This window comes from Parus major, chromosome 1, assembly GCF_001522545.3.
Source record: "Parus major isolate Abel chromosome 1, Parus_major1.1, whole genome shotgun sequence".
NCBI classification, from domain to species: Eukaryota; Metazoa; Chordata; class Aves; order Passeriformes; family Paridae; genus Parus; species Parus major.
The window spans coordinates 19,756,273-19,781,447 of NC_031768.1; the positions used below are offsets into that span (position 1 = coordinate 19,756,273).

A 25,175-nucleotide genomic window follows, 5' to 3' on the forward strand; every position below is an offset into this window, starting at 1 on the left:
CCTAAGATTTTTAAATGTTAACAGAAGATTTGCAGGGTAAGTATTTTAACATTCAAATATGGGCATATATCAGGCACACCTCAGTGCACATTTCAACATTAAAGCTTATCAAATTGGAAGGACAAATACAATTGGCTTTCTAGACATCCTTCATATCTGTTCATAAAATACATTAAGGAAGTTAAAGCAAAATATTAAGGAAGTCATTATTGTCATCTACTTTAGCACATGGATTCTAGGGTTCACATGACATATTGCACTTTTCATTGTAAATTATATCATTAGCTCATGTTAAAACCACTGCACAATGAAACCTCATTTTTTCCTCCAGTTGTAAGAGGAAAAACATCAAGGCCTATTTAGGAAAAAAAGTGATTCATATTTTCATGTCATAAGGCAAAATGGAAAACAGCCTGAGTTTGTTCAACTATTTACATTAGAGTAAAGCCATGCCGACTGGTTTTGCTCAGAGAAGCAACCTCTGCATGAATTCAGCTTAGAGGTTTTGTTTTCCTTCTTTAACCATGAATTATAGTGCTGAAAGATTTATGAAAACCAAGATTCCTGAGCTTCCTGGAAGAGTTCGTATCTTGTGGAAGAATAACCTTTTACGATGTTAGCAGCATCATAAGATGCAGCAAGCGATTAATTTCAGTCAGTTGTCTAATTCTGAGTTTATCTACCCTGAGAAAGGACTGAATCTCCTAATGAGTGTTCAGTCATTGTCAACATAAAGTGTTCAGAACCTCTCCACAGACAATCGAAAATCTGAAGTGCCATATTTCGCTGTAAAAGCAACATAAAATCAGTCGTGACTTGGTGAGTGTATATTACGCGGTGTGTTTTCAAAACATGTTTTCACAAAGGATCCAGCTTCCCTTCCCACATCTGCTTTGTCCCTCCCTACTCTGATTCATATTTATATACAGACTCAGGTAGAGGAAATGATGACAGGGATTTTTCTGACTTTGCCTGTACTTTCAGAGAAAAATCCCTTAGAACCCTTCTCTTTAATTTTCTGCTAACTACCAGGTGTAGCACCTGGGCAGCACAAGTCAACTAAAAGAAACCACAGACCAGCTGAAGGACATCAATGGTACCAAAAGGAATTTTACACAAGTCTGTGGTCTCTAAAATATGCTGCAATGGCTCAATGCTTAATGAACTTGAAGGATGTGTAAAGAAAATTAACAGACAACCAATAATAAGGTCTAACTGGGCAAAAAGTATTAATAAAATAGTAAAAGAGTTAACATCTAGTACCTGGCTGGGTTGTCATCCTGTAGGGACACAGGAGGTTTATCAGTGAGCTTCTGTGGTGCAAACTGTGGAGAAGGGGACCTTGATGACTCCATGCCAGGTTTTTGAAGATACCGATACTTGGAAGACTCAGACTTAAGGTGTATTTTTCCTTCTAAGTGCTGACAAACATTCTCTGTGGATGACACGTGCTGGAGCTGCTGTGGATTAGCACTCTTCAGTTTTCCATTGAAAGCTGCAGGACTCTGACAGAGAGAGGATTGACTGGAAAAGACTTCAGTGGAGCTGGAGGATGAGGACAGGAAGGGCTGGCTGGCTGCTACCAGCAGAGATTCAGAAGAGGTGCCGAGTGATGGTGCAGAAATATCTGGTCGCTTGTATTTATCTCTTTTAGGTGGTGGTGGCCTCTGAGGAGCAGGCCCACGCTTCTTGTTCAGCAGCACTGGCTCTATTCTATGGTTTTCCTCTCCTTTGCCCCAGGACTGACAGGAGTGGTTCTCGTTCAAGGTCTGTGTCTCAGAGTAGGGCAGGTGAGGCAGGCTACAATCCTTGCTCCTCTCATTCACATTTTCCTGAGAGTATCGGTAGTCACTAGGCAATGTCCCAGATCTGCCCCGACTCTCGTGAGGCAGAACTGTAGGTTCTTGCCCGTGCAAAGGTCTGACAGAAGACTTCCACTTGTGGCCTAAATTCTGGTCCAGCTGATCGCTCTTCTCTCGTGTGTTTTCCCTCAGGGCCCCTGTATCGGCTTGCCTAGAGAAAAGAACACACTTTTAGTATGCTGCTAATTTATTTCCTTCGGTGCAAGGCCAACACACCAACCCAGGCAGTTTGAACACTGAGATCACATCCACCACTGAACACCAACTACTCCAATCTATGGTAACTGTATGGCAAAAAAACATCCTCTCATGTATGGGCACACATGGTGTACCTAATCTAACGTGACGAGACAAAACAATGTCAGGCTAAATTAGGGTGTGGAGCACCACAGGATGCGACAACCTCTGGGTAACCCGAGGTGCTGCAGTGTGCACAGCTTAGTTAAACGCACAGCCAAATGGCCAAATGTTGGTAGAAAACAAAACTGACTCCAGAAAAGGAAGTCTAATACTAAAATTTAACTATCTTTCTACAAAGTCAGTAACAAAGTGTTTGAAATACATTTCTTATCTAGGTACAATAATCCTTCAGGAACTTCTTTAAACGTGAACTGAATACCAGAAACTTTATGAATCTGGAGGTTGAATTTTGTGTATCTGCTGAAAAATTAAATGAGTGCAAACAAAATGTTTGCTGAAGCTAAAAAACTAGGGAAGGGAAAATGAGTATCTCCTGAATTAAGACAGAAAAGGAAATTTAGAAAGGATAGTATTTTCCAGTCAGACTTATTTTAAGGCCTAACTTCTTTTGTCCTGTCAGCACAAATGACAAAAAATGGCCAAAAAGGCCTTATCTTATCCTAAATGTTTTTGGGTTTATTCCAGTTTCCCACTCTCTGTCTCTCTAGTCAGGAAACAGCCTTTCACAGCTCCATGCTCGTCCTTTGCCATGAGACACATAGTACATTTGTGCTCACCAGATAAAGACAAATTGGGGAAGGAGCAGAAGGCAGGAGAAAAGTACTTCTGGAGCTCCAAGAGGAGGCAGTTTTGCCCTCTGCTTTAAAGGAGGCAGAAGAGAAAACTATGAGCTTAGAAAACAAGCTGCAACAAACAAGGCTTCAGAGAGCAACTAATCTAAGTTATGCTGACAGTGCTGGTCTTTGTATTTTTAAATAGTAATCCTGTAGTCATGCACTGCCCAAGCCTTCTTTTGAGGTGACTGTGAAAAAAGCATATATCCCAGCCTATTTGTAAAATAAGGTTTAGTTGAATTTTTCAATGTAAACACATTATTAATATCACTATACTAGTTTTGAGAATGTCTATATAGGCAGTTAACACCAGAATGTAGGAAAACAAAATTTGAGATAAAAGCATTTAAAATAACTATTAGCTTAAAGTCTATTATAAGTTTAAGAAGAAAATAAAATTGACTAGTTGCACATTGAATTACTATTTTAATTAAATTAAAACAAATATTTAAAAGGAAGTATTCTTGGAAAGACAACTGATTAGATGTGGATTCCTGAGAATTCACATACACTTTCTCTCTCTCATGTAAAGTGTTATACTTTAAAATTTGGCTTTAACTGGTAAATTTTAAACTTAACATGAATGAGATTAGTATCGCTGTCATTCAAGTCTCTTCATATTGCTCTCACCTAAGAGCAGTTGGTTCAGACAACTTGAAGTTGTCTGACAAATTCAGGCTCAAGTCTGATCTACAAAACAGTATTTATTGACTCCTCTTTTAGCAGTAGATGAAGGACAGTTTTGTGAAGTAAAAAATTAGACAAATGACCAGAAAGACCACCACTATTCTGATTCTGATTTGAGATGCCATTTCAGCATCTCAAGAGTCAGCTCATTTTCCCTAGTGAGTTCAATGTAAGCAGAGCCAGGCCTGTAAATAGATCCAATAACTTTAATGGAAATATTTACTAAATAAAGACTGCAGACCTTCTTACATATGGAATACTATGTTTAAATCAGCATTTTTCATTGTCTAGGTAGCCCATGAACAGCACAATTTTATCCTTGTTAACTCATGCAAAAGCTCTTCAGGCCTCCTAATTCACCTTCACATCCATAAGCCATAACAAAAAACCAGTGCAACAGATGCTCTCAGGTGCACAGAAAAATCAAGGGTATGATACAAAATGTTGCAAAGACATCAATTACATGCATTATCTCATCCACTTTGCAAAGTATACCGTGAACTTCGCATGCACATCAGGACTGGGAGTGCTGGTGGAAGCAAACGGGATGGAGAACACCACCAATCTGACACATGTGCATATCCAAAACAAGTAACCAATATATTGGTGCATTCTGGCTCAGAAGCAATGAATGCTCTAGCAGTCCTGTCACTTTCCAAAACTGAGCAAAAGGACAAAGAATTACAATAGAGAGAAATTTGGAGATGCCATATTTGCAAACATGGAGATAAAATTCAGAGATCACACACGTGACTTCATACAGCTTCCACAAAATTAATCAAGAAATTTTGCAGTTTCACACAAAATGGGTCTGAGGTGAGGTGGTGGCTACATTCAACACTGAAGCTAAATTGCATTCAGTGTGAGTGCATCCTCATGCAAAACATGCTCATCACATTATTTTGGAGAGATGTAAGCTTACTGTCAGAAAGGAGGGAAAGAAAACAAGCTTCAAGCCCCAGGAGAACACAGTGGCAAGAACCTGCAAAGGTGTTACATTATTATCAATACTGAGAAGTCCACTAAGCTGCTTGCTATCTGTCAGTGCATCATGTAATAATATGCCAAACAATACAGCTGGTTTGGAAATGAGGCTGTAAGATTATACAAAGATAACATACCACTGAAAGGAACTCATCATTTATATCCAAACATCACAAAGTGAGAGACACAGAACAGTTTTAAACCAACTGAAAACATGACAATTGACTTAATTACTATTTTCATTATAGATAACAAACCAGCCAACATCAAAAACATTAAACTCTTAGCTATCTTCAAAATCAAAGCTCCCCCACCCCCATAATACAATGCCACAATTACCCAAGTTGCAAGAGCCTTTCTGAGACAACAGGGAAAGCTCACACCACATTCCCCATCCCAGCATGGCACATTACAGCTTGCACTGTCAGACAACTTACACCAGCCACTTAACCTGAGCTGCAAAGGAAGTGTAATTAAGAGTCTTATGCTATTGCTACGAAGTGGTATTCAGTAAGGGTGAGTCTAGTCCAGCAGTCTAACATGAGCCTTTTCTACTGCACTTGTGTTTAGTATTTTGCTGCAGGAGTTTTCATAGCTAAATGGCAGGAGGCAGAAAACCAGTGTATGCTTCTAACCGAAAAGAAGGAATTGCTTCATTACACAAACCAGCCCTCCACGTTTTTGAGAAGCTCTTATTTAGCAGAGGGCACAGCATTCCCAGAGGGGGTCTCTGTGGAGACACAAGAGGCTGAGCACTCAGCAGTGAATGCAGGAGGAGCTCTGCTCTGTCTTGTACTTTCCCAGTGGCCACAGCCACACCAGCATCACTTGCTGCAGTGGGGGTGGGAATGTGGATCTCCATACTGGCATGAAGTATTTTCTACCTAAATGGACAACTACATCTCTCAGTTTTCTTCTGGCTCCATTAGTTTGGGGCATACACACTTAAGACTGAAATGTAAAGGCCATGTAAAGACTAAGCTGGACAAAAAACTCCCAAGTCTCATCCCCAGCCTGGATGCCTCTAGTCCCCCGAGCAGTATTACAACAGGCTATTCTAACAAACCAGAGAGAGGTAACAGCAATGTGAACTCTTACAAGAATGATAAACCATATAGACATACACTGACAAGAGCCTGGAGTGGAGTTAGTGAGCATTTACAAAAATGAATTATTATGTATAGATGCCTATCAGAAGAATAACATTTCTGGTTGCCATAAAAAACAACTCCAAATCACTTTCTTCATTTGCCCCATACTCAAGACTTACCTAAATCTGAATAGATAGATTGAATGATCTGATTGAATGTTGTACCTCAATAAATGAAAGTGATTTCAATAAATTCTATGCATTTGATTTTTATCTGTCTGATTTACAGTTTCTGGAGAACACTTCAGGCCAACCCAAACAGTGCCACGAGACACTCCAACTTCAAAATCCCAGAGTAGATAAGCTTTGCAAAAATGCATTAGCCAACATTTAAAAAATGTATCATTCGTTAAAGACCTGACCTCTGTACAAAAGTTTCACCATAAAACATAAGCATGGTTATGTAACCAAAGATATGTCCTGCACTAACTCACTGGCAAAGGAGAGCAAATGGAGTGGCTGTTTCTAATTTAAATTCCTTCTCAAGAACTACAAGCTACACTGGAAAAAAGTCTTCATACCTGAGAATGACTCCTCCATGGAAGTCCTCACCCTACAAAAACAAACACTTCAAAAATCAAGGCCACAGTTTTGCAGTCCCTTTAAAGTGACCTTATGCAGATACTCTGCCAGAAGAGGCAGACTCCTTCTTAGACACTTTGAGCTTTGTCTTCCTGCTTTTTTCAGCATTCGAGCAGTAGGAATTGTACAGCCCCACAGAAAACTGGATCAAAGACTTTATCCAGCTTGAAACAGGTAATTACGTGGCTTAAAGCAATTGGAAAATACTGTCTTTGAATATGACAAAATCCTGTTTATAGGCACAGCTCCTACCAATATTTTTTAAGCTATGAACTTTATGTGCTGAAACTATGTTTTCATTGTGTCTTTGTCTGGCACATAGCACACTGGCATCCAAAAGCACTTCTGCAATAGTCCACAAATAAGGGGTAGCTTTCTTTTTATCCAGTACAGTTCTGCTCGAGACAACACAATGCTATGAAGTTAGAATGCAATGCATACGGCAAGACTGTTGGAAATTCAGGAAAAAAAATTGAGGTCTAATGCCACATTTTAATCCATATTGATAAGCACTAACTAATGCATGATTGGTGTCTTCCATGATTTCAGAAACTTTAAAGGTTCAAAGGCATCAGTTCCCCTAAGAGGTGGCAGCTGGAAACCAAGTGGGATATGCTGGGCTTTCTCAGGTCTCACTAGATACCTGTGTTTAGCCAACTGTTCAGCCTTAGAACTAAAGAATTAACTTAGAATTAAATCTGAGTTCTCTGTGGACTACAACTTGACTCAGCACTTCACTTCCATGTAGATGTCTCCCTTCTATTAATTATCTGAATCCTTATCTGAGATCTGAGTCTATATCCCTTTTTTTTTTTTTTTTCCCCTTCCAGAGGCTCCAGGACCTCTTAAGCCCTTAAATTCATTTTACTATTGCAATAGTCAGAAGACATTGACAACACAACAACACGACAACACAATTTGGACATGCAATACCAGGGCAAGTATTAGTAGTTCATATTTCTGATGAGCTCTCCATCTGCTATCACTACTGAGTCAGTACAGTACACACTATCCATCAGATAGTGATGACACATGAAGCATATTCCAAAGATGCTAAATGAGAGCTTTATGAAATTACTTAGAAATCTTTAAAGATAAATGTAGGGAATAAGGAACCTTCTAAAGAACCATGATAGCTGTACTGTAGCAGTCATGCCATGAAGAGGCACAGCACATAAGCTACTACAAAGAAGTAAAGCTGTCCACTGCCTTGGTCTGAGACAGATGATGGCAACTAGCATCCAAAAAGCACTACTGAAGCAAACAGTCCTAAAACCAAAGCATGTGTTACAGTGAAAAGAATAATGAATGCTGAATGATGAGGGAACTCTTTCCCTCTCAAGGGGGAAAAAAAAAAAAAGGCCTGCCAGAAGACAACTGAAGGTACAAACTTATCAAGATATTTCACAAAGTATATCCCAGAGCACATCACTGGTACACTACAACCTGTTTATCATAGTGCGAGTCTTGGTTTTTCAGTCCTGTCTCTGAAAGCCTGTTAACATTATCTGCACCTCAATGACAGCTATCTGTTTAGTTAGTCACACTAAATACAGCTTAGTTGCACCCAATGTGATAAAGCAAAATGTCACTCTACCTTAACAACCCTTGTATTATCACCTGGCTTTATCACAGAATGAAATACAATAACAGACACCGCTTGCCAGTCCATTGATCCCACCAGAATTTCTCTCCTGTCCTGCCTGTGTGGCAACATACACACTGCAATGTGTTTTCATCTCTCATTCTGTCTCTCTAAAAATGTTACCTCTTTCCCCATGAAAACAAGAAATAAATAACAAAGAACATATCCACTCTAATTCTGCAGTAAATAAACAAAGTTATGTTGATGGATGAATATAGGCCAGTCATGAGTAACAGCAAAAGACATAGGCCCATAACAAAAATAAAAATCTGATTAAATTTATGTTTCTTATAGCAGCACAAGGGCCTTTATGCAGAAGGGAAGAATCTTGTGGAAAAGGGCAGAGGGAGGGATGCTTTCCTTTCCTTAGTTCAGAAAACAAAAGCCCCTCCTCCATTCTGCTGCACATCAAAAATAAACGATAAAAGATAATTTTTATGGCTGTATTCTTATTGCTTTATCTATTACATGCCTCTCCTAGCACACAGGGGATTACCTGCATGGAATTAAAATTACTTCTTCTCAAGTCAACCAGTTAATGTGTTCAGTACTTACACACTGAATTCAATAATCAGAATATCCCAACAGTATAACGAGAACCATCATACTACACAAATGGCAACCATTGCAGAGACAAAAGACAGTATTTTCCAACACTGCTAACAAGAAAATCACAGTCACATTAAAAATAAAAGCTCAAAGAATGATTGTTTTGTCAATTTACTAAAAAATCCCCTACATTCCAATTGCCACTCCTTTTGATTTTTTTTTTTTCATTTAGACTTTTTCTCCTGATTATGCTGTTGCTATTTTCTTGTTGCTATTACTACTGAAAACAGCTGCTTGCAGCTGAACAAGAATTAGGTAACAGAAGACAAGCTATAAAATGAAACACTTTGTGAATAACAACTAGGTCACCTGGGATTCTCAGGCATTCTCTCACCAAAAAGAACACATAGCTAGCTCATCTCTAAAGGAAAAAAAAAAATTCCTAAACCAGTTATTTAAATTAATTAGCATGCACATGCACACATTTCAACAGCCATCTTTTCACTCTGAGCCACACTCACCGTTTGCTTCTAATAGTCACATCCAATTCTCTTACACTCCCAGCTAATAGCTCCTGCTGCTGTGGAAAAGGTCTTCGTGCAAGCCTGTACTCACAGTAACAGGCTTGCCAGGCAAATAACAAGATGAAAAGCTCTCGCACCACCCCTAGCCGAGAGGAACCCTGAGCCTGGCACCCTGAGCCACAACAACGGCACTGCAGCCCTCAGAGCAGAAAACAAGTATTTTTGAAAGGCACTGCCTTCTAATTCCAGTGTACACGATGCCAACTGTGAAAACAAAAGCTGCTAAAAACAGCACGTGTGTGTGAGCATATGCACACAGAGCATCTTAGCTGGAATTAACTCACGTTTTCCCCCTATTCTCCCAACCCATCAGTGAACAGAGCAGTCAATTGCACTAAGCTAAATAAAATTCTATAAAATTCTGTACCAAGCATCATTGCTAATTTGCTACTGTAGCTTCTGCTGATAGAGGCAGAAGATGCAGCCTGTGCTCAAAGACCTGAAGAACAAAAGAAATACTGTATGAATTAACACTGCAAATTTCTGTTCAGAACTGACAAAAAATGGTACATAAGGCACACACCCCTAACCATTTCTATCATGCTTTAACACTAAAGACAAGACAATCTTACCAGGATTTACAGCTTTTTATCCATATTCACTGGATTTGTGAGCTTTGCATCCTTGCAAATGTGCCAGCCAGTTTGAAAGCCTTGCAGAACTGAATCTGTCTCAACCTCTGCGTCTCATTTACTGTAACACAGAGGATTTTCAAAGCCATGCCTCACAACAGCTGGCTTGTTTTTGCCTGCTTCCTATGATTGACAAGTTCATACAAGCTCTGTCAACTTTAACCTTGATAAGTGAAGGCTTAGTCTGTATTGTACGTTACATCACCAGAAACTTTTGACCTCAGGGAAAAGATCTCAGAGACTTCAAAGCTTTTCCTTTCCCCCACCCCCACCCCTGGATTTTCTTATTAAAGAAAAAAAATAAAACAAAACTTAAAAGTCCTTTAATTTTTTATGAGTTTTCATTTGTGAAAATCATGATCTGCATTTCCACTACTACAGCTCTGCAAGTTATAACTATTTACAATGATTTAAAAGATCAGTGTGTTACTAGGTTCCTTTCTGAACAACATTCAAATAACCAAGTCTTTAATTTTTGAGGAGAATCTTCATCAACAGCCCTCCAGCCTGAATTATTTTGCATGTGTTGTGTGCACAGGCGCCCTCTCTTGCAGGAGATTCTGCAGGGAAAGAACTGAATGCTTTCATGCTGCATGAGCACACTGCCACCCCCACGCTCCATCTTTAAAAGGTATAGTGGCTTTCATCAGAGCAAAGCTCCAGCTCCTTTCAATTTTTCTACAATAATACGTTAAAGACTTAATCGAGAAGTTGTGGATAAGGCTTTAACATGTATGAAAAGATAATTTTAAAGATGACTACTTTAAGAGGAAAATGTTATTCAAACTGCACACAAAATCATATCGAGCAGTTAGATATCCAGTTAATAACCTCCCCTGAAATTCTTCTGCCTCCCAAAGCTGCCTGTATGATTTCAATAGAGAGTGAGAATGATTTCAAGAAAAACACCAGTTTACATAATACAATACAACTGTTAACAGACTGCAGCAAGTCTGGCTGGCCCATGCAGAGAAATGGAAGCTATAGCTGCCACACTACTTTTTAGCACAAAACTTCACTCACGTTTACTGACATAAACAGTCTCCTGCGTGACAGCAAACCATAACCATGTTGCCTAAGGGCTTATAGCAGAAAGTGAACATTTCACAGGCTAGCTTTTAGTACCAGAACACCATAAAGCCATTCCATATGTCAGAAATGTATGAATTGCTGCAATGAGGAGACAAATCAGTCACCTATTTCCAATTATGCTTTTCATCAAGTAACTTAAGGGAAAATAATATCTACAGTGCATCAGCACACGATGCTTTTATGACTATAATAACTGGAAACTGTATCTTATATTAGCTCTCAATCTCCATACTCAACTGCTCTTATCATCAACTGGGCTACATGAAGATAGCTGGATTTCAAGCAATGACACTAAAATGCACATCTTTATATGGTTTTCATTCTAATCCTCTTTGCAGGGAAAGCAGTAAAATCAAACCAGAATACAAAAATGAACTAATGCATACAAATTTATCTCTGTTTCTCTCTCCACAAACACTTTAGTATGTTTTTCTTTCACTCACTCCCAATTTCAGAATCATTAGGACTTCTTCCAGCTACTCATGCTTAGTAACACATTTAGGGGCAAGGGAGGAAACTTAGGAAGAAACTACACTCCAACATTTCATCAGCTCCTGATGGCCTCGCATACCCCTAAGCTGTCACTGCATGCACAGTGAGAACAGATGTGCCAGGAGCAATTAAGGCAAAAATAATTTTACTTGGTAGCAAGAAGCTGCAAGTAGAAAAAAAGGGATATATGAGATGGGATAGCCACCCTCAAGTTTAGAAACAGGGATTCAAAGTTCACCTAATGAAGGCAGAGGGAGAGTCCACATTTTCAAGGGTGTGAAGAATGCACAAATTGGATGGGGGAAGCAACAGGGCTGTATTACTGTAGTGTACTGTAAACCAAGCACAGGTTTTGGAGGCAGTCCAGCACCCATTTAATGAGACCCAGCAGCTGCTGGTGAGCTTGAGTGGAGCATCTCACCCATCTGCAGGATGAACACCTGACAGCTGCCGGCTGAGTGCTGCCAGGAGAGTGAGGAGTGGGGAGGCAGTGGCAGGAGCCTGCAAGTTTTAACAATCTCATTTAGCCACAACCAACCCCCAAATCCCAAAATAATGCATTTGTGATGCTTATGAAGGTGCCCACACATCTCTCGGCTCAACCAGTCTTAAAGTTTTAAAATGGACAAGAGGAAGAAAAAGAGTACAAGTGGGGCAATTTATCATGTAACTTCTGCCTTGATCCTGAAGTATGAGAAGAATCTGGTTCAACATTTTGCTATTTGAAGAGCTACCCTGTGCCAGTGGCCATATGCATTTAGATATTTTTTTTTTAAAGATTAAGAATCCACAGATTGGTATTTAATTTTTAAAAGGGCATTTACATACATGGGATGAATATTTTTTAAAAGAACAAGCCAGATGGTATAATGCTAAGAGATAACATGCAGCTGAAGATACAATATATGAAACTCAGAGGAAATGTGTAATGCCTACCAAAACACCCAACCACCGTTCTTCCTTCCCTCTCTCTGTCCCTTCCAAAGGTTGAATTAAATAGCAACTAAAAGGAACATCCACCAGAGAACTTAAGTCCTACTCAAATAAGGAAAATCCAGAACTCATCTAGCAAAGCAGATGTATAAGGAAAATATGGTAAATACAGAAATTTTAAAAGAAAAGCTGAGGTACAAATCCTTAAGGATGTGTTAGGACAAAAAACCAACCAAACAAAAAACAACAACAGAAAAAAGAGAGAGAAAAAGGCACTTATTCAAACACAGATATCTGCCAAACAGATTATAGGGATGAAAGAAAATATGGCTGCAGCAAAAAATTGCCATGGTCTCCACAACTGCACAAGCAAAGAATAGCCTTTGCAGAAACTATTTGCAGATGTTGCACACCATTAGAAGCAGGTAGCCATAAGCTACTTGGGCCATATGACAGTCACCTGAAATTTACACAGGAAATTGCTGAACTGGGATCTGTGATGCACAGCTTCCCGTTCCTCTTGGTCAGCTGTTTGAGCACAGTGACACACCCAGTGTTTGGGGAGGGAGGGTGTGAGGGTGCTGAAGACAAAAAAAATAAGAGAAAGAAAGCAAAAAAAAAAAAAAAAAAAGCTCATTAATAAAATTTATCTGGAGAACTTCAGAATCAGAAACTCAACATCTGAAATAAGCAAAAAAAGTAGAAATTTTATTAAGAGATTCAGGAGCTGCACTAATGACTAAAAATGATAAAGAATAATTTGGGCATTTGTAGAAAAGATGTGCCTTGGATGCACTACTAATCTTAGAAAGTGTCACTGCACATAGGGACAAGAGTGATCTGGATGACAGAGACTTGGGCTTTTTAGATGAGTTAAAAAACTAAATTTTATCTCACCTGAGGCTCTTAAAAATGTGACTCCCATGAGACAGTCCTCACTCATCACACCATTCACATCAGAACTCATTAGATACAGATGATTCACAAAAGGGGTGAAAAACTAGGTGGCAGCAGTTGCTGCTATGAGGAAAATATTCAGATTTAATAAATGCAAAGCAACCCACAGGAGAGACTTCTTGTACATATACAATGATGTACAACAGAAATTACTGAAGGAAAACTACAAGAAGGAAAAGCTGAATTTCACAGACTGTTCTATGAACATACAATCTTCATACTTCACAGCAGTAAAAAAACTAAACAAAGCCCCCAAAATAAAGCAAAGCTCAAAGATAGACCAGCAGAGGCTACGCAAGATACCCAGCTGCATGATACCCACTACACTCCTGGTTTGCCCTGGTTTTCTGTTTCTTCCCCAAGCACCTGCTACTGGCTCACACAGAGAAAAAAAAACCTGCCTAGGTAGAACTTTGGTCTGCTTTTAAGAATCAACATCCATCAGCTGCCATCATGTACCAGTGATTCAAAGCTCCACAGTCTCAGAGTATTTATATATATCTCTTATTAGTCAGCCACATACACTAGTACACTGAAAGGACATAATGGTTCATGGCAATGACACTTGTACAAGCATTCACAGAAACCTAAGGAAGCTGAAAGGTTACAGGAGATTTCTCATATATGACTAGATGCTGTTAGACTCACTCTCCTCTGTATGCACAGGAAGAGCTACAGTAGGTTTTTCCCATTTCAGACAAAATGCAATCTTTATAACAGCCCAGACGGTACTGTATCATTGCTATATGATACACATTGATGACATCACTGGCAAAAAAACTGGTCAGAGAAATGCCTTCATAATCTGTATCTCATGATAAAGAAATGCTAAGGACATAGACCTACTGGATCAAGTCCACAGAAATGCCAGGGAAATGATCAGAAGGATGGAACACCTCTCCTGTGAAGACAAGATGAGAGAGTTGGAATTGTTCAACCTGGAGAAGAGAAAGCTCTGTGGAGCTTGTTAACACATGCATGAAGTGTTTGCCAAAGTAATTTTTCGACTGATTTCTAAGGAAGCAGTTGCACAAGATCATACTATTTCTTCCTCACATGGAAAAGGGTGAAAACATTTTACATAGCTCTAGTAATATCTTAGTAAGTCCTTCAATGCCTGAGACATACTTGTCCTGCAATGTTCCGTCAGGAAAAGCAACTCAAAGTTTGACTGTTTAACTGCAACAATAAATGAGTACCTTCAAGAAAGTCAACAAGGCAAAGTACCAGGTTTTTCCCTGGGTCACGGCAATCCCAAGCAGAAGTTTAGGCTGAGAGTGGACAAAGACCATTCTTGGAAAGAAGGACTTGGGGGTGTTTGTGGACAAAAAGCTCAACAATGACTTAGCAGTGTGCCCTTCCAGCTGCCAAATGGCTACATCAAAAGCAGTCTGGCCAGCAGGTCAAGGGAGGGGATTCTCTCCTTCTATTCCGCTTTTGTCAAACTTCACCTTGATTACTGCATTCAGCTCTGCAGTTCCCAAAAGAAAAACATAGCCCTGCTGGAATGTGTCCAGGACCACTACTATGAGCACAAGACTGGAATGTCTCATTGAGCACAAGCTGAGAGAGTTGGGGCTATTCAGCCTGGAGAAGAAAAGGCTAAAGGGAGACCTTACAGCACCTTCGAGTACGTAAAGAGGGCTACAAGAAAACCAGAAGGACTTTTCACAAAGGCATGTAGTGATAGGACAAGGGGGAATGGCCTTAAGATGGAGGAAGGCAGGTTTAGATTAGGTATTAGTAAGAAAATCTGTACTGTGAGGGTGGTGAGGCACTGGAACAGATTATCCAGAGAAGCTGTGGATCTCCCATGCCTGGAGGTGTCAATGACCAGGCTGGGTGGGGTTCTGACTAACCTGATCTACTGGAAAGTTCCCTGGCCATGGCAGGACAGCGGGAATGAGATGATTTTTAAGGTCCCTTCTGAATCAAACCATTCTAGGATTCTATGATTCTTAATAAAGAAGTTTAAAATAGCTATGCTACACAATACTGGCAACAAACATTCTCAATAATTACTTAAGGAAACCCTTTGTTACATATAAAACTCCCAAGCCTTCAAGTCTTGTATTTCAGTAGCTCAGTTCATAGTTAAGCTGATCCTAACACTGTATATTGGTACTTTATTAATTTTTTTAACATCACAGTAAAAGAAACTCAAACAGAATATAGAATTTAACATTTCTGGAGTTACAAAAAACTGCATCATTTCTAAGAATATTTCCAATGACCAATTTATGCCATCTACTATTGTAAATATGAAGAACTAATTTGTCCCACTATGGATTGTTGGGGGTTTTTTTCCCCTACCGTTTATTAGTCCTCATAGATATGTAAACTCTATAATGGTCACAAATCAGAAAAAGCTAAGAGAAAGAACTATAAATATACACATGTATGGTTTTATATATAGATATATATATGCACACACACACACAACCATATATGCATGATACAAATAAACACATACACAAATGGACTACTGGTAATTTTAAAATTCTTTCCCATCTTACTCAATTCAGAAGACATACGGTAACTCACATTCCTGTATTGCTGAAGGTCCTCCTCCTTCCTTGAAAAATACTTTGCTGCTGCTCCTGGTGAGCATAGAGACTATGTATTCACAAGGTGTTGAAAAATCTTCCTTATAAAGAGCCTAATAAAAAACTTGGGAACATGTATATGGGCTCCTGTTTCTGGATTATCAAAGATTTTTCTAGAATTTCGGCATTTAGGATGATGTAGGCATTAACAAATCATTTTTATGTTGGTTTTGCATCATAAAGGCTGTTCCTCATCTTTAAGACTTCAACTCAAATAGGAATAACTACTAAGGTATGAAAACACTGAAAGAAATACTTTACTGTGTTTAATTAGAGTTGACTCACACTGTGGTCCTACACTTGACATGCATATGCTCTTGGACTTGACACCCATTAAATGTTGAAATATTTTCTGCAGCCTGTGATCTCAGATATCCTTTTTCACTTTTTGAAGTTATGTAACTTTAACAGACATCACAGGAACAAATTAATAGAGCTAGGAGTCAAATATTCTTAGAAAGTAAATAAAGACAATGTCTGTAAACATGTCTAATAGATGACAGGTTCTTAAGAACTAGATCATAAAGCATTATTGTTTTGAAGCAGAATAACTTCTGTGTGCATGTCATACTGCAGGAAGCCACACACTACTGGTCAGAGCATCCATTTCCCTCTTTAACCTTTTGAAAGTCTATTTCAGCTTATATAATTACCTTTCTTATAGAAGTATCCACAGTTTCTACTAGGATAAGTCATTTTACAAATGGAAAAAGAGAGACATGTTTAAAGAAGCACAGACTTTGCATCTGTAAAAAGGTAAGCTTTTGTAACTAATTCGAAATAGAAAGAGTGGCATCAACAAAAAAAAAAACAACAAAACACCATTTTTTGTTTTACAGATCAGCAGAATTGTATAATGCTTTTAAGCTGTCCTAAAGTTAAGAACATACACAGAATCACATCAACCCCTCATGAGTATAAAAATATTCGTCTCATGTTAGATGATTGCATCCCTGTAAGTTCATAACAAGAGTGGTTTGTTTCTTCCATAAGAGATGACAATGGCTGCTATGGACCACTAGTTTGTTTTCCTATATAATTAATACCCTAAACTATTAAATACTGTAAGTCAGAAAAACATGTTGCCTCTTTTTAAAAGGCAGATTAAACAACCTGAATTCATTGGAAGCACTCAGTAATCTCCGAGGGGGAAAAACAGATCTCAAAGATGAAAGAGGTTCACAAACTATCTTCATCAACTCAATATTCACACACCAGCCCCCTTCCCCCCCCCCTAAATTTTTCAAAGCAGTGTTAATTTAGCTTTTACAACCATGTGCTAAAAAAAAAAAAACAGCCACGAAAATACTGTAGCAAAAAGCTCAGGAGAAAAAAGAAAAAAATCAAAAAATGTCAAACATCTTTATTTTTGTTTCTTTATTTTTAAAAAGCCATTTGCTGTTACAATATTCTAACCCTTTTTTCATTCTAGATTCAGTGCATTAAAAGGACTTGTATTTCTGAGGAAAAGAATCAAGGAAGCTGTAGTAAATACTCAAAGTTTATTTCAAGTTCATAATTTTTTTTTTCTTTTCTCAAAACTACCGTAGGGGAGGGAGGCCAGAGGCACCTTGTAGTGCAAGGACAGTCTCTAACCTGGAGAAAGCAACCATGGACTCCACAGCTGTCTCTCAACTTGGGTTCCTAAAAATCTCACGCCCACAAATGTGGAAGGGCCACTCCTGTATTCAGCCCCACCACACTGACTTTGGTAGCACAAAGGCAACCATAGCACACAGGTCTCCAAATAACAGCTGCTAGCAATTTAATCCAAACATAAATTTTAAAAGAGATTATTAAATATGACCATAAGGAAGATCTCAGGTTTGGTTACTATTAATTTTCTAGAATATACCCTGAATTAGGTAGATTTGCTAGCCATTTGCAGATTGCTAGATTTTAAAAATAGAAAACTAAATGCCTTTAGGGCAGCTCAAAAATCATAAAGATCAATCCATGCCATGAGACCAGTTCCTTCTGAGCACAACAATGCCTCGTTAAAAAAGGAGCACATGGAAATATATATTCTTTCCCATAAGGCAGCCATTCATTATCACAGAGTGGTAGATCACAACACAGGAATTAAATGCCCAGTTAGCTTTAATTAGTTAATTAGTTTTAATTCGTTAGTTTTTTTAATACACAAGGCCTATAAACCCTCTGCATATTAATGTTGAGAGAAAGATTGTGAGAGAGACAATTTCACAAAACCTTCTGTAATGTGGTAAAATGGCCAAATACTACATCTGAAATAGTATGTCAAATAGGCTCCAGCTGAAAAAAAAGTTACTGCAGCTGGTGCCCAGTCATGTGACTTTCATGGATTCTATGGTTATAAAGGAAGAATTGTGCTGCACAAACACAGCTAAAATGCTGGCGTAGGAGTATTATTCACATGCTTTTGTGACGGGGCTTCAGCGCCGGTAGATGGGAATCATTTCACTTGTCCGAGATGCTGCCCGCCCCCAGCAGCCCGGCCGCTCCCCCTCCTTCCCTCCCCACGCGTGTGCGCACACTCGCACCCTCGTGGGCTGCTCCTTTTGGAGCCGCTGCGCTAAGTACAAAGGGCTACTAGAAACTAGGAGAACAGGGGGTGGTCTCTTCAGCTAAGCCATAAGCAATGCAAAATACAATCATATGAACCCAGAAATAAATACAAACTTTTGACAAGGTTTTATGGTCACAGCTAGAGCGTATAATTGCTACAGCTTATAATTGCCTCTCCCTTGAGAGATTAATACCACTTACAGAACCGAGGAAAGCCTATAGAGGTTCTTCTTTCCAATGCATGAGCTCCCTCTGTTATGAAACCCAGAGCTGTCAGACCTGGTGATAGCAGCGTGTGCACAACCTCAGCTCGGCTTCAGCAGCCGCAGAATCAGCGATTGCTGAAATCACTGCTTACACCACTATGGGCCAGAACGAGGACAACCCTCAGCATGTTAGACATTTAAAGGATTTTAACTACACCACTCATACAGTCACACCTTCTAAAAGGTTTGAAAACACTGTACATTGATTAAAACATAAATTAACAGAAAATCAGAGCACTTCAGTAAAATAAATTTTAGTGTCTTCTATTCATGTACTGTATTCTGTAAAGGCACAAGGAAAGGAAAGCCCAATTTACAGCACTACTTACTATGTTTCAGCAGCATGCTGTCTTTGCCAAGGATAATACTGGAAATCTCTTTTGGGAAACCTCAGGGCCCCACCTACCTCCAAAAAACCTGTAACTATCATTTCATGCAAACAAATAAGAATCAACTGCCTCTGAACAAACTATAATATGCTAAACACGCAACAATTTCTTTAAGCTCACCTTAAAGTCCAAAAAAATTTCAATCACAACATTAATTCAATCATGCACATTGAAGTATGTGGGGAGAAGGAGGGAAATAAGGGAAAAAGGCACTGCAGAAACTCAAAATCATCACAGCAGAACTTGCAGTTTGAGTCAGGAAAAGATCAGATCAGAGAAATTTGTGAAAAAGATTCGTCAAAACCAAATCTTTTAGAGAAATAATTTAAGAAATACTATACTTACCTTACAGTGCAGTTCCTTTCATTCAGTTTGTTAATGTGAGAGAAAATACACTCCCCATCTTCCTTTAAATCCTCTGCTTGCCTCCTTATTTCAACTGATACTTCCTAAAAGAGGTTTATAGTACAAGTAAGAGACCAAGTCATCATGTTTCAGACTCCCAGAAAAATCTATGATTATGGAACCTCTTATTTGTGGGTTTGCTCTGTTTGAATATATATGAAGTCAACAGCATAGCATGTTTTAAGTAGTACAGTGTGCTCTGTGACCTCCTGCACAGCACTCCCAACCTGGCTGTGCTTGTGTTGCTGCTCTGCTTTGCTGATCTACAGAAGAGCTTAACATTTATATAAACGTTTGCAACTTCCATTTGGCAAAAACAAATTAAAATAAAAGGCACAGGAGATGCAAAAGAGTTGCTCACATTTTAGGAGATGAAAGTATGCACCAGGTTGTGAATCCCTGTGTGTGTACTTCAGTTTCTCAGTAAAACACCAGCAGTGCTGTTCACGAACGTTATTATCTCACTATCTTCAAACAACCCCACCCAAAGCATAACTTTGCATTACAAACACTGAACCTACTGGAAATTTAATTGAGCATTAGCACTGGAATTATCTGAATCATATATGCAAAACAACATCTTTATTTACTTCAGTCTGTTGTAAGCATCTTCAATGCACTTATCACCATATTTTCCAGGTGCCTAAACAGGTGTCTACTTTTTGCCCCAGGAGGCCTATACTGAACTTAAAGGCACCAACTAATAAGCCAGAAATGCATACAGGGAATAGATGATATGATTTTTTTCTGCTGGGTAGGCAATTATTTAATAATTTAGTGAATTTAGTTTTCAAAATAACTTCCAGGTGAGTATTTTCAGTGCTTGGAATCTCTATCCTAGTAAATTATCTGCATAGTTAAGTATGCACATAGAGTTCAAAAATAACTTTTGCCAAACTTAAAGACACAAGATCTTATGGAAAGACACTCCAAAACTTTTATAGATCAACATTTTTGTTTCTTTTTGAGCTATTATCATTCTACTCCACTTCTGCACACAGACACACAGGTGACCTGTGTATGCAATGTTTTTAACAAGAGGGGAAAAAATAAAGAAAAATAATATACAACTACATTGCTTCAATTCTGTTCTTGCAGAATGTGAATTTCAACACAGGTTGAACACACGGTGACTCCTTACACATATCAGGAAATCTTGTAGTAGCTTGAACAACATCTTTTAACAGAGAACTAAGGAGAATTGGTTTCTGTTTACTTCCAGTGCCACCTGCCAACCATTGCCTGGCCCTGCTCTGTTAAAAATTAACATAATATTTACTTGCAAGTTGAACAGACATTTGGCATCTCTGTAAGGAATAAATGTATACATCTTAAATCAAGCAAATTGACATAAAACAAAACATTGAACAGCTTCATTGTTGCTGTGGCTTTAACATTAACAGGCATATTTGTAGTCTCTAAACTTTATTAGACAAAAGTTTTGTCCTATGTAGCTTTTGCATTAAGCAAATTTAGAAGGGAAAATCCATGGAAATTATTAGATCATTAAAAAATTAGACAAAAGTATATATTATTTACACTTGGAACACTTTTCTTCATGGTTTCAGAGAATCCAAACAGAGAAAACAGCCACACCAACAAAAAACTAAGTCTGGGTGAAAATTGCTTTGAAACTTCAAAATCTCTACTGCAAAAAAGAGGATATTAGCAAATCAATCATGTTTTTTTTCCATCTGACTACAACACACAAGGAATTACTTTGATCCAACTGCTCTTGTGCAGTACAAACTTTTACCTTCCTCATTTTACTTAAGAGAGCTACCTGTAACATTTACTCCTTTACTGACAAAAGGCAAACACCATATTACACAATGTTCCTAAACTGGAAATTTTCATAAAAATTCTCTTTTCCCCTCCACTCCTCTACTGTCCCCCACAACCTCAGGCAATTTTAAAGGATGATGCAAAAGACAGTTATACCTGTTTGTAGAAATCAGTGGAAGGGGATGATCTAGACCTCTCATGGGTGTATTGGGATTTTCCATGCTGTTCATGGCCTGTATCAAGGATATTATCGGCTGAATGGTACCTTCCTGAGCCCCTTGGCTCTACTGGCTTCCGCTGCTCCTTCCACGATGCCTCATACTCTGCAAAGGTTCCCAGGCGCCGTGGCTGTGCAGATTTCCCAATCCTCTCAGCAGGCCTACTGCTGCTGCTATAGTGGACACTATCTTTTGAAGCAGGAGCAGTTTCAAGTCCAACGGAGGTTACCCGACCTCTTCTCTCATACCATAGCTCCTCTCCCTCTTGCGCTTTCCTATCTGGCCTCTCAAGCTGTCCCTCTCCTAAACCATGGGGACCTGGTTTCTGTGATGATTTTCTAAATGCAGGCTTACTTGTTTCTTCAAAAAATTTCCACCTGTCTGCAAATGAGCCCAGGGCTTCTTCTGATATATTTGGACGGCAATGGGAATGGCATTCATCCTCTGACATGCCCACCTCATTAATTTTCTCTGGTTCTGAGTATGACTTCAATTTTTGCTCTGTTGTGAACCTCTTCCTGGCTCCAATGCGAGAAACATGATGAGTGCCATTCCCTGTAGAGTTTGGTTTGGCTTGTGTACCCTCAAGGAATCCAGAGACATCTTCAGAAACCAAAGCTAGTAATGAAGAGTTGTAACCACCAGTTTTCCGCTCAGGTGACCTCGGGAGATATTCAGCAGGGCTGGGCTCCAAGTCCCGACGTTTGAAGGACATCACACTCAGAACCCTGGCCTGGGCTTCCTTGAGGTGATCTTTGTAGGTGCTGGTAAAGTTTGTGTCTGGGGAGATGGTGACATTCTCTGTTGCATCTGGTTTCCAGGTCTCACTGCACTCCTCTGTCTCAGATGACCCTACTAGTGTAGCAGTACTTCTACTTTTCTGCAGCTTTGCTCTTCTCATTTGGATCTCATTTCTGAGGGTTGTTGCAAAACGATCACTCCTTCGTGCCTGTTTAGACAGGTGAGTGTCAAATGAGGTCTGTCGTTCTGTTACCGCTTCTGGGTTGTTGTCAGACTGTTTTTTCCCTTCCTGAGCTAAAGAGTGCAACATTGGCGTCTTCTGAGGAGAAATCTTGCTACTCTCATCTTTCCCCCACCTAAAATCTTTCTGAGCACATCTGTTTTCAGTGGTAAGGACACAGACCTTTACATACTCCTGCTGTCCGTGCTTAGTTTCACTTTCCTCAGAGCTGTTCTCACAGCTTTTCTTTTGTCCAGATTTTTCAGTATGATTAGGTTTTTCAGATTCTTCTACTACAACACACCTAGCATCTCCCTCTCTGTCTACTGGGTAATGACTACTGTTCTCACACCTTGTCAGTGAAGATTCAATAAATTGTTGAGGTAGATAGTATTTAGGGTTTGGCGCCATTGCAATAACTGCAGAATTTTCATGAGGTCCAAGTGATGCATCAGTTCCCACTGCAGGTTTCCAGCTATCATCCTTGACTTGAGGTGGCTTTGAGTTTCCTGAAGCAGGCTGTTTTGCTGTCACACAATAGTATCGACTTTGTCCAGTGTTGTCCACCTTCTGTTCAGCAGCACTGTTCAAAGAGGAAGTGTTGAGCAGACTGGCTTGGTTTGGACTATAGCCATGAAAATCATCTGTAGCTAACTCCTGAATGCCACTGTAGGACAGGTAATGTTGCTGATCTTTAGGTGCAGCTAATATTCTTGCACTGTGATAAAAGGTGCTCTCATCGCTGTACTGGTGCTGGTGGTGGTAAGTGTAAGCGGGCTGTGCAAACCTAATGTCCATGCTGGACAAGGATGGCTGTAGTTTGTTCACAGTTCCTGCATTACTGTATCTTTCACCAGCTGAAGAAAAAGTGTGTTCTGCACTGAGATCAAATTTATAATTTGAGCTGCTGATCCTCCTGTCACATGCTCTGGAGGGCCGCCGCTGCTGCTCTGCAGTTTCCAAACTCCAGTCACTCCTGGGCTGAGATCTGTTCAGGGCTGTAAAGTGCTGTGTGTTGGCACCCTCTGAGTACACAGGGCCATGGGCTTTCTCATGGCCCTTGATGGCAGCAAAGCTGTCACTACGAAGAGGGGGAGGTGGTGGGGGAGGAGATGAAGACTTCTTCTTATCAGGAACATACCAGACAGGTCCAAAACTGGATCTTCCCGAGCTAGGGAGCTTGCCATCTGGGTGTTCCTCTGATCTAGGACTTTTGCTGTTCTCATATTGGATGGGAGCTGGCAAATACCCAGGTTTGTCTTCTGTTCCACTGCTGTCATTCAGAAACTGGCCAGACTTGCTTCCATGCTTAGCTGTCTCCCAGGGGCCCACTTTATAAAGCATGTTCTCTGTCGAAGAAGTGTCTGCATTGGACAGAGTGTAGTCAGGGGTGCTAGAACTTGTTGAGAAAGACCCATAGGCTGAATCCCGCTTACTTTGGATCCCTAGATGATCAATGCTACTATTAGACCTTGCAGAAGAAAGTCTTCCATACTGGGCTACTTGGGGAGTGTGGTCCCAGCTGTCCATACTTCCCAAGGAGCTGAATTGATCAGAAGTGCGATATAGACTTGACTGGTCCCATGAGTTTGACAGGTCATGAGAAGAACAGCTACTGAAGAAAACAAAAAAAATGTGTCAGAATAAATATCAAAAATGTCACAAAATGCCACAACGTAATTATAACCACACATTTTAATAATATTGGTTAAGATACATCTGCACAGCAATTGAAGACAAACAATCTAACAAAATTGAAAGTTTGAACATGAAGTCAGAGCTCCAGACTCTATATTCCACCACTGATTCTAAGCTTGAAACCTTAGTAACTACGCTTCCCTATATAAGTTTGCCAGTAAGTAATATGCATTTATCTCCTTGAAGGGTCCCTTCTCCCCCTGCAAATGGTTGATTTTGCTGACTTTGCTTTTAGAAAAATTTTGAGCTCCATTAGCTCCCTCTTTCCCAGGACGAACACCAACTTCTTTTTCAGCTTATTTTCCAGGCACCCAGATTCTTCCAGCTATTAAACTCAAGTACTTCTCTCTTCATCTCTGAAATATGACTCTAAACTTCTTCAGCCAATGATGTTATTCCACTGTCAATAAGATATGCCCAAAAAGTTATATCCACATCTGTCTATTCATTTGATGTTTTAACTTTTAAGCAGAGACACACTATTTGCATTTGTCTCAAATACCACCTGCACACGCACCTTAGCAGTGTGGTTTCAAACAACTCTCAGGCTGACACTCTTACAACAACATTCAATTCCACCCAGTTCCACAACATTGGCAGGAAAATTTCAGGAGGAGATGCCAAAGCAAAATAAGCTCTGCATGGCCAGACAAGCTTCTAACTTAGAGAATCCTTACTGCCACCAGTTTCTCTCTACCACTCTTTCCTCTATAAAAATGTCTTTGACACTGTACTTTCTTCAGGTCTTTTTCCAAGGACACTATTCCAAAATGCTTCTGTTACTTTCCTACCCCATGAGTTTTGTTTCATTTTCTTTCATTTCTTTCCTCTCTCACACTACCCACCTCCTGTCAATCCAACGCATTGATGCTGAGATGACAGTCTTTCCAATTATTCTCATCACATCTCCCTGTTTGAACTTCACTGGCAGCTTCTCCTGCTTTTATATACCAAATTCAAATTCCTGCCTTTGAATGCAAAGCCCCTTGGTAGAAATCCCAGAATTGCCCTTCCCCGTAGCTATAATTATATGAAGCATCTATCAAATCTTGTGCTGTAAAGAGACCTGTGAAAGCTAGCAATGAAATTAGATTAGTCCACATAAAAAATACAAAGA

General features: G+C 39.5%; 1 protein-coding gene across 3 annotated transcripts in view; it reads right to left on the reverse strand.

Annotated features, from left to right (window-relative positions):
* SHROOM2 (shroom family member 2) overlaps nucleotides 1-25,175 on the reverse strand; it is a 117,874-nt gene that overhangs the window by 15,834 nt on the left and 76,865 nt on the right. For 2 of the 3 annotated variants that reach the window (XM_015640961.3, XM_015640980.3), the window contains exons 4-6: nucleotides 21,338-23,975; nucleotides 19,337-19,440; nucleotides 1,264-2,013 (exon numbers count right to left, since the gene is read on the reverse strand). In XM_015640961.3, the coding sequence (XP_015496447.1) occupies nucleotides 1,264-2,013; nucleotides 19,337-19,440; nucleotides 21,338-23,975 (3,492 nt within the window). The remainder of the gene's footprint in view (nucleotides 1-1,263; nucleotides 2,014-19,336; nucleotides 19,441-21,337; nucleotides 23,976-25,175) is intronic. The other variant, XM_015640971.3, reaches the window with a different exon arrangement.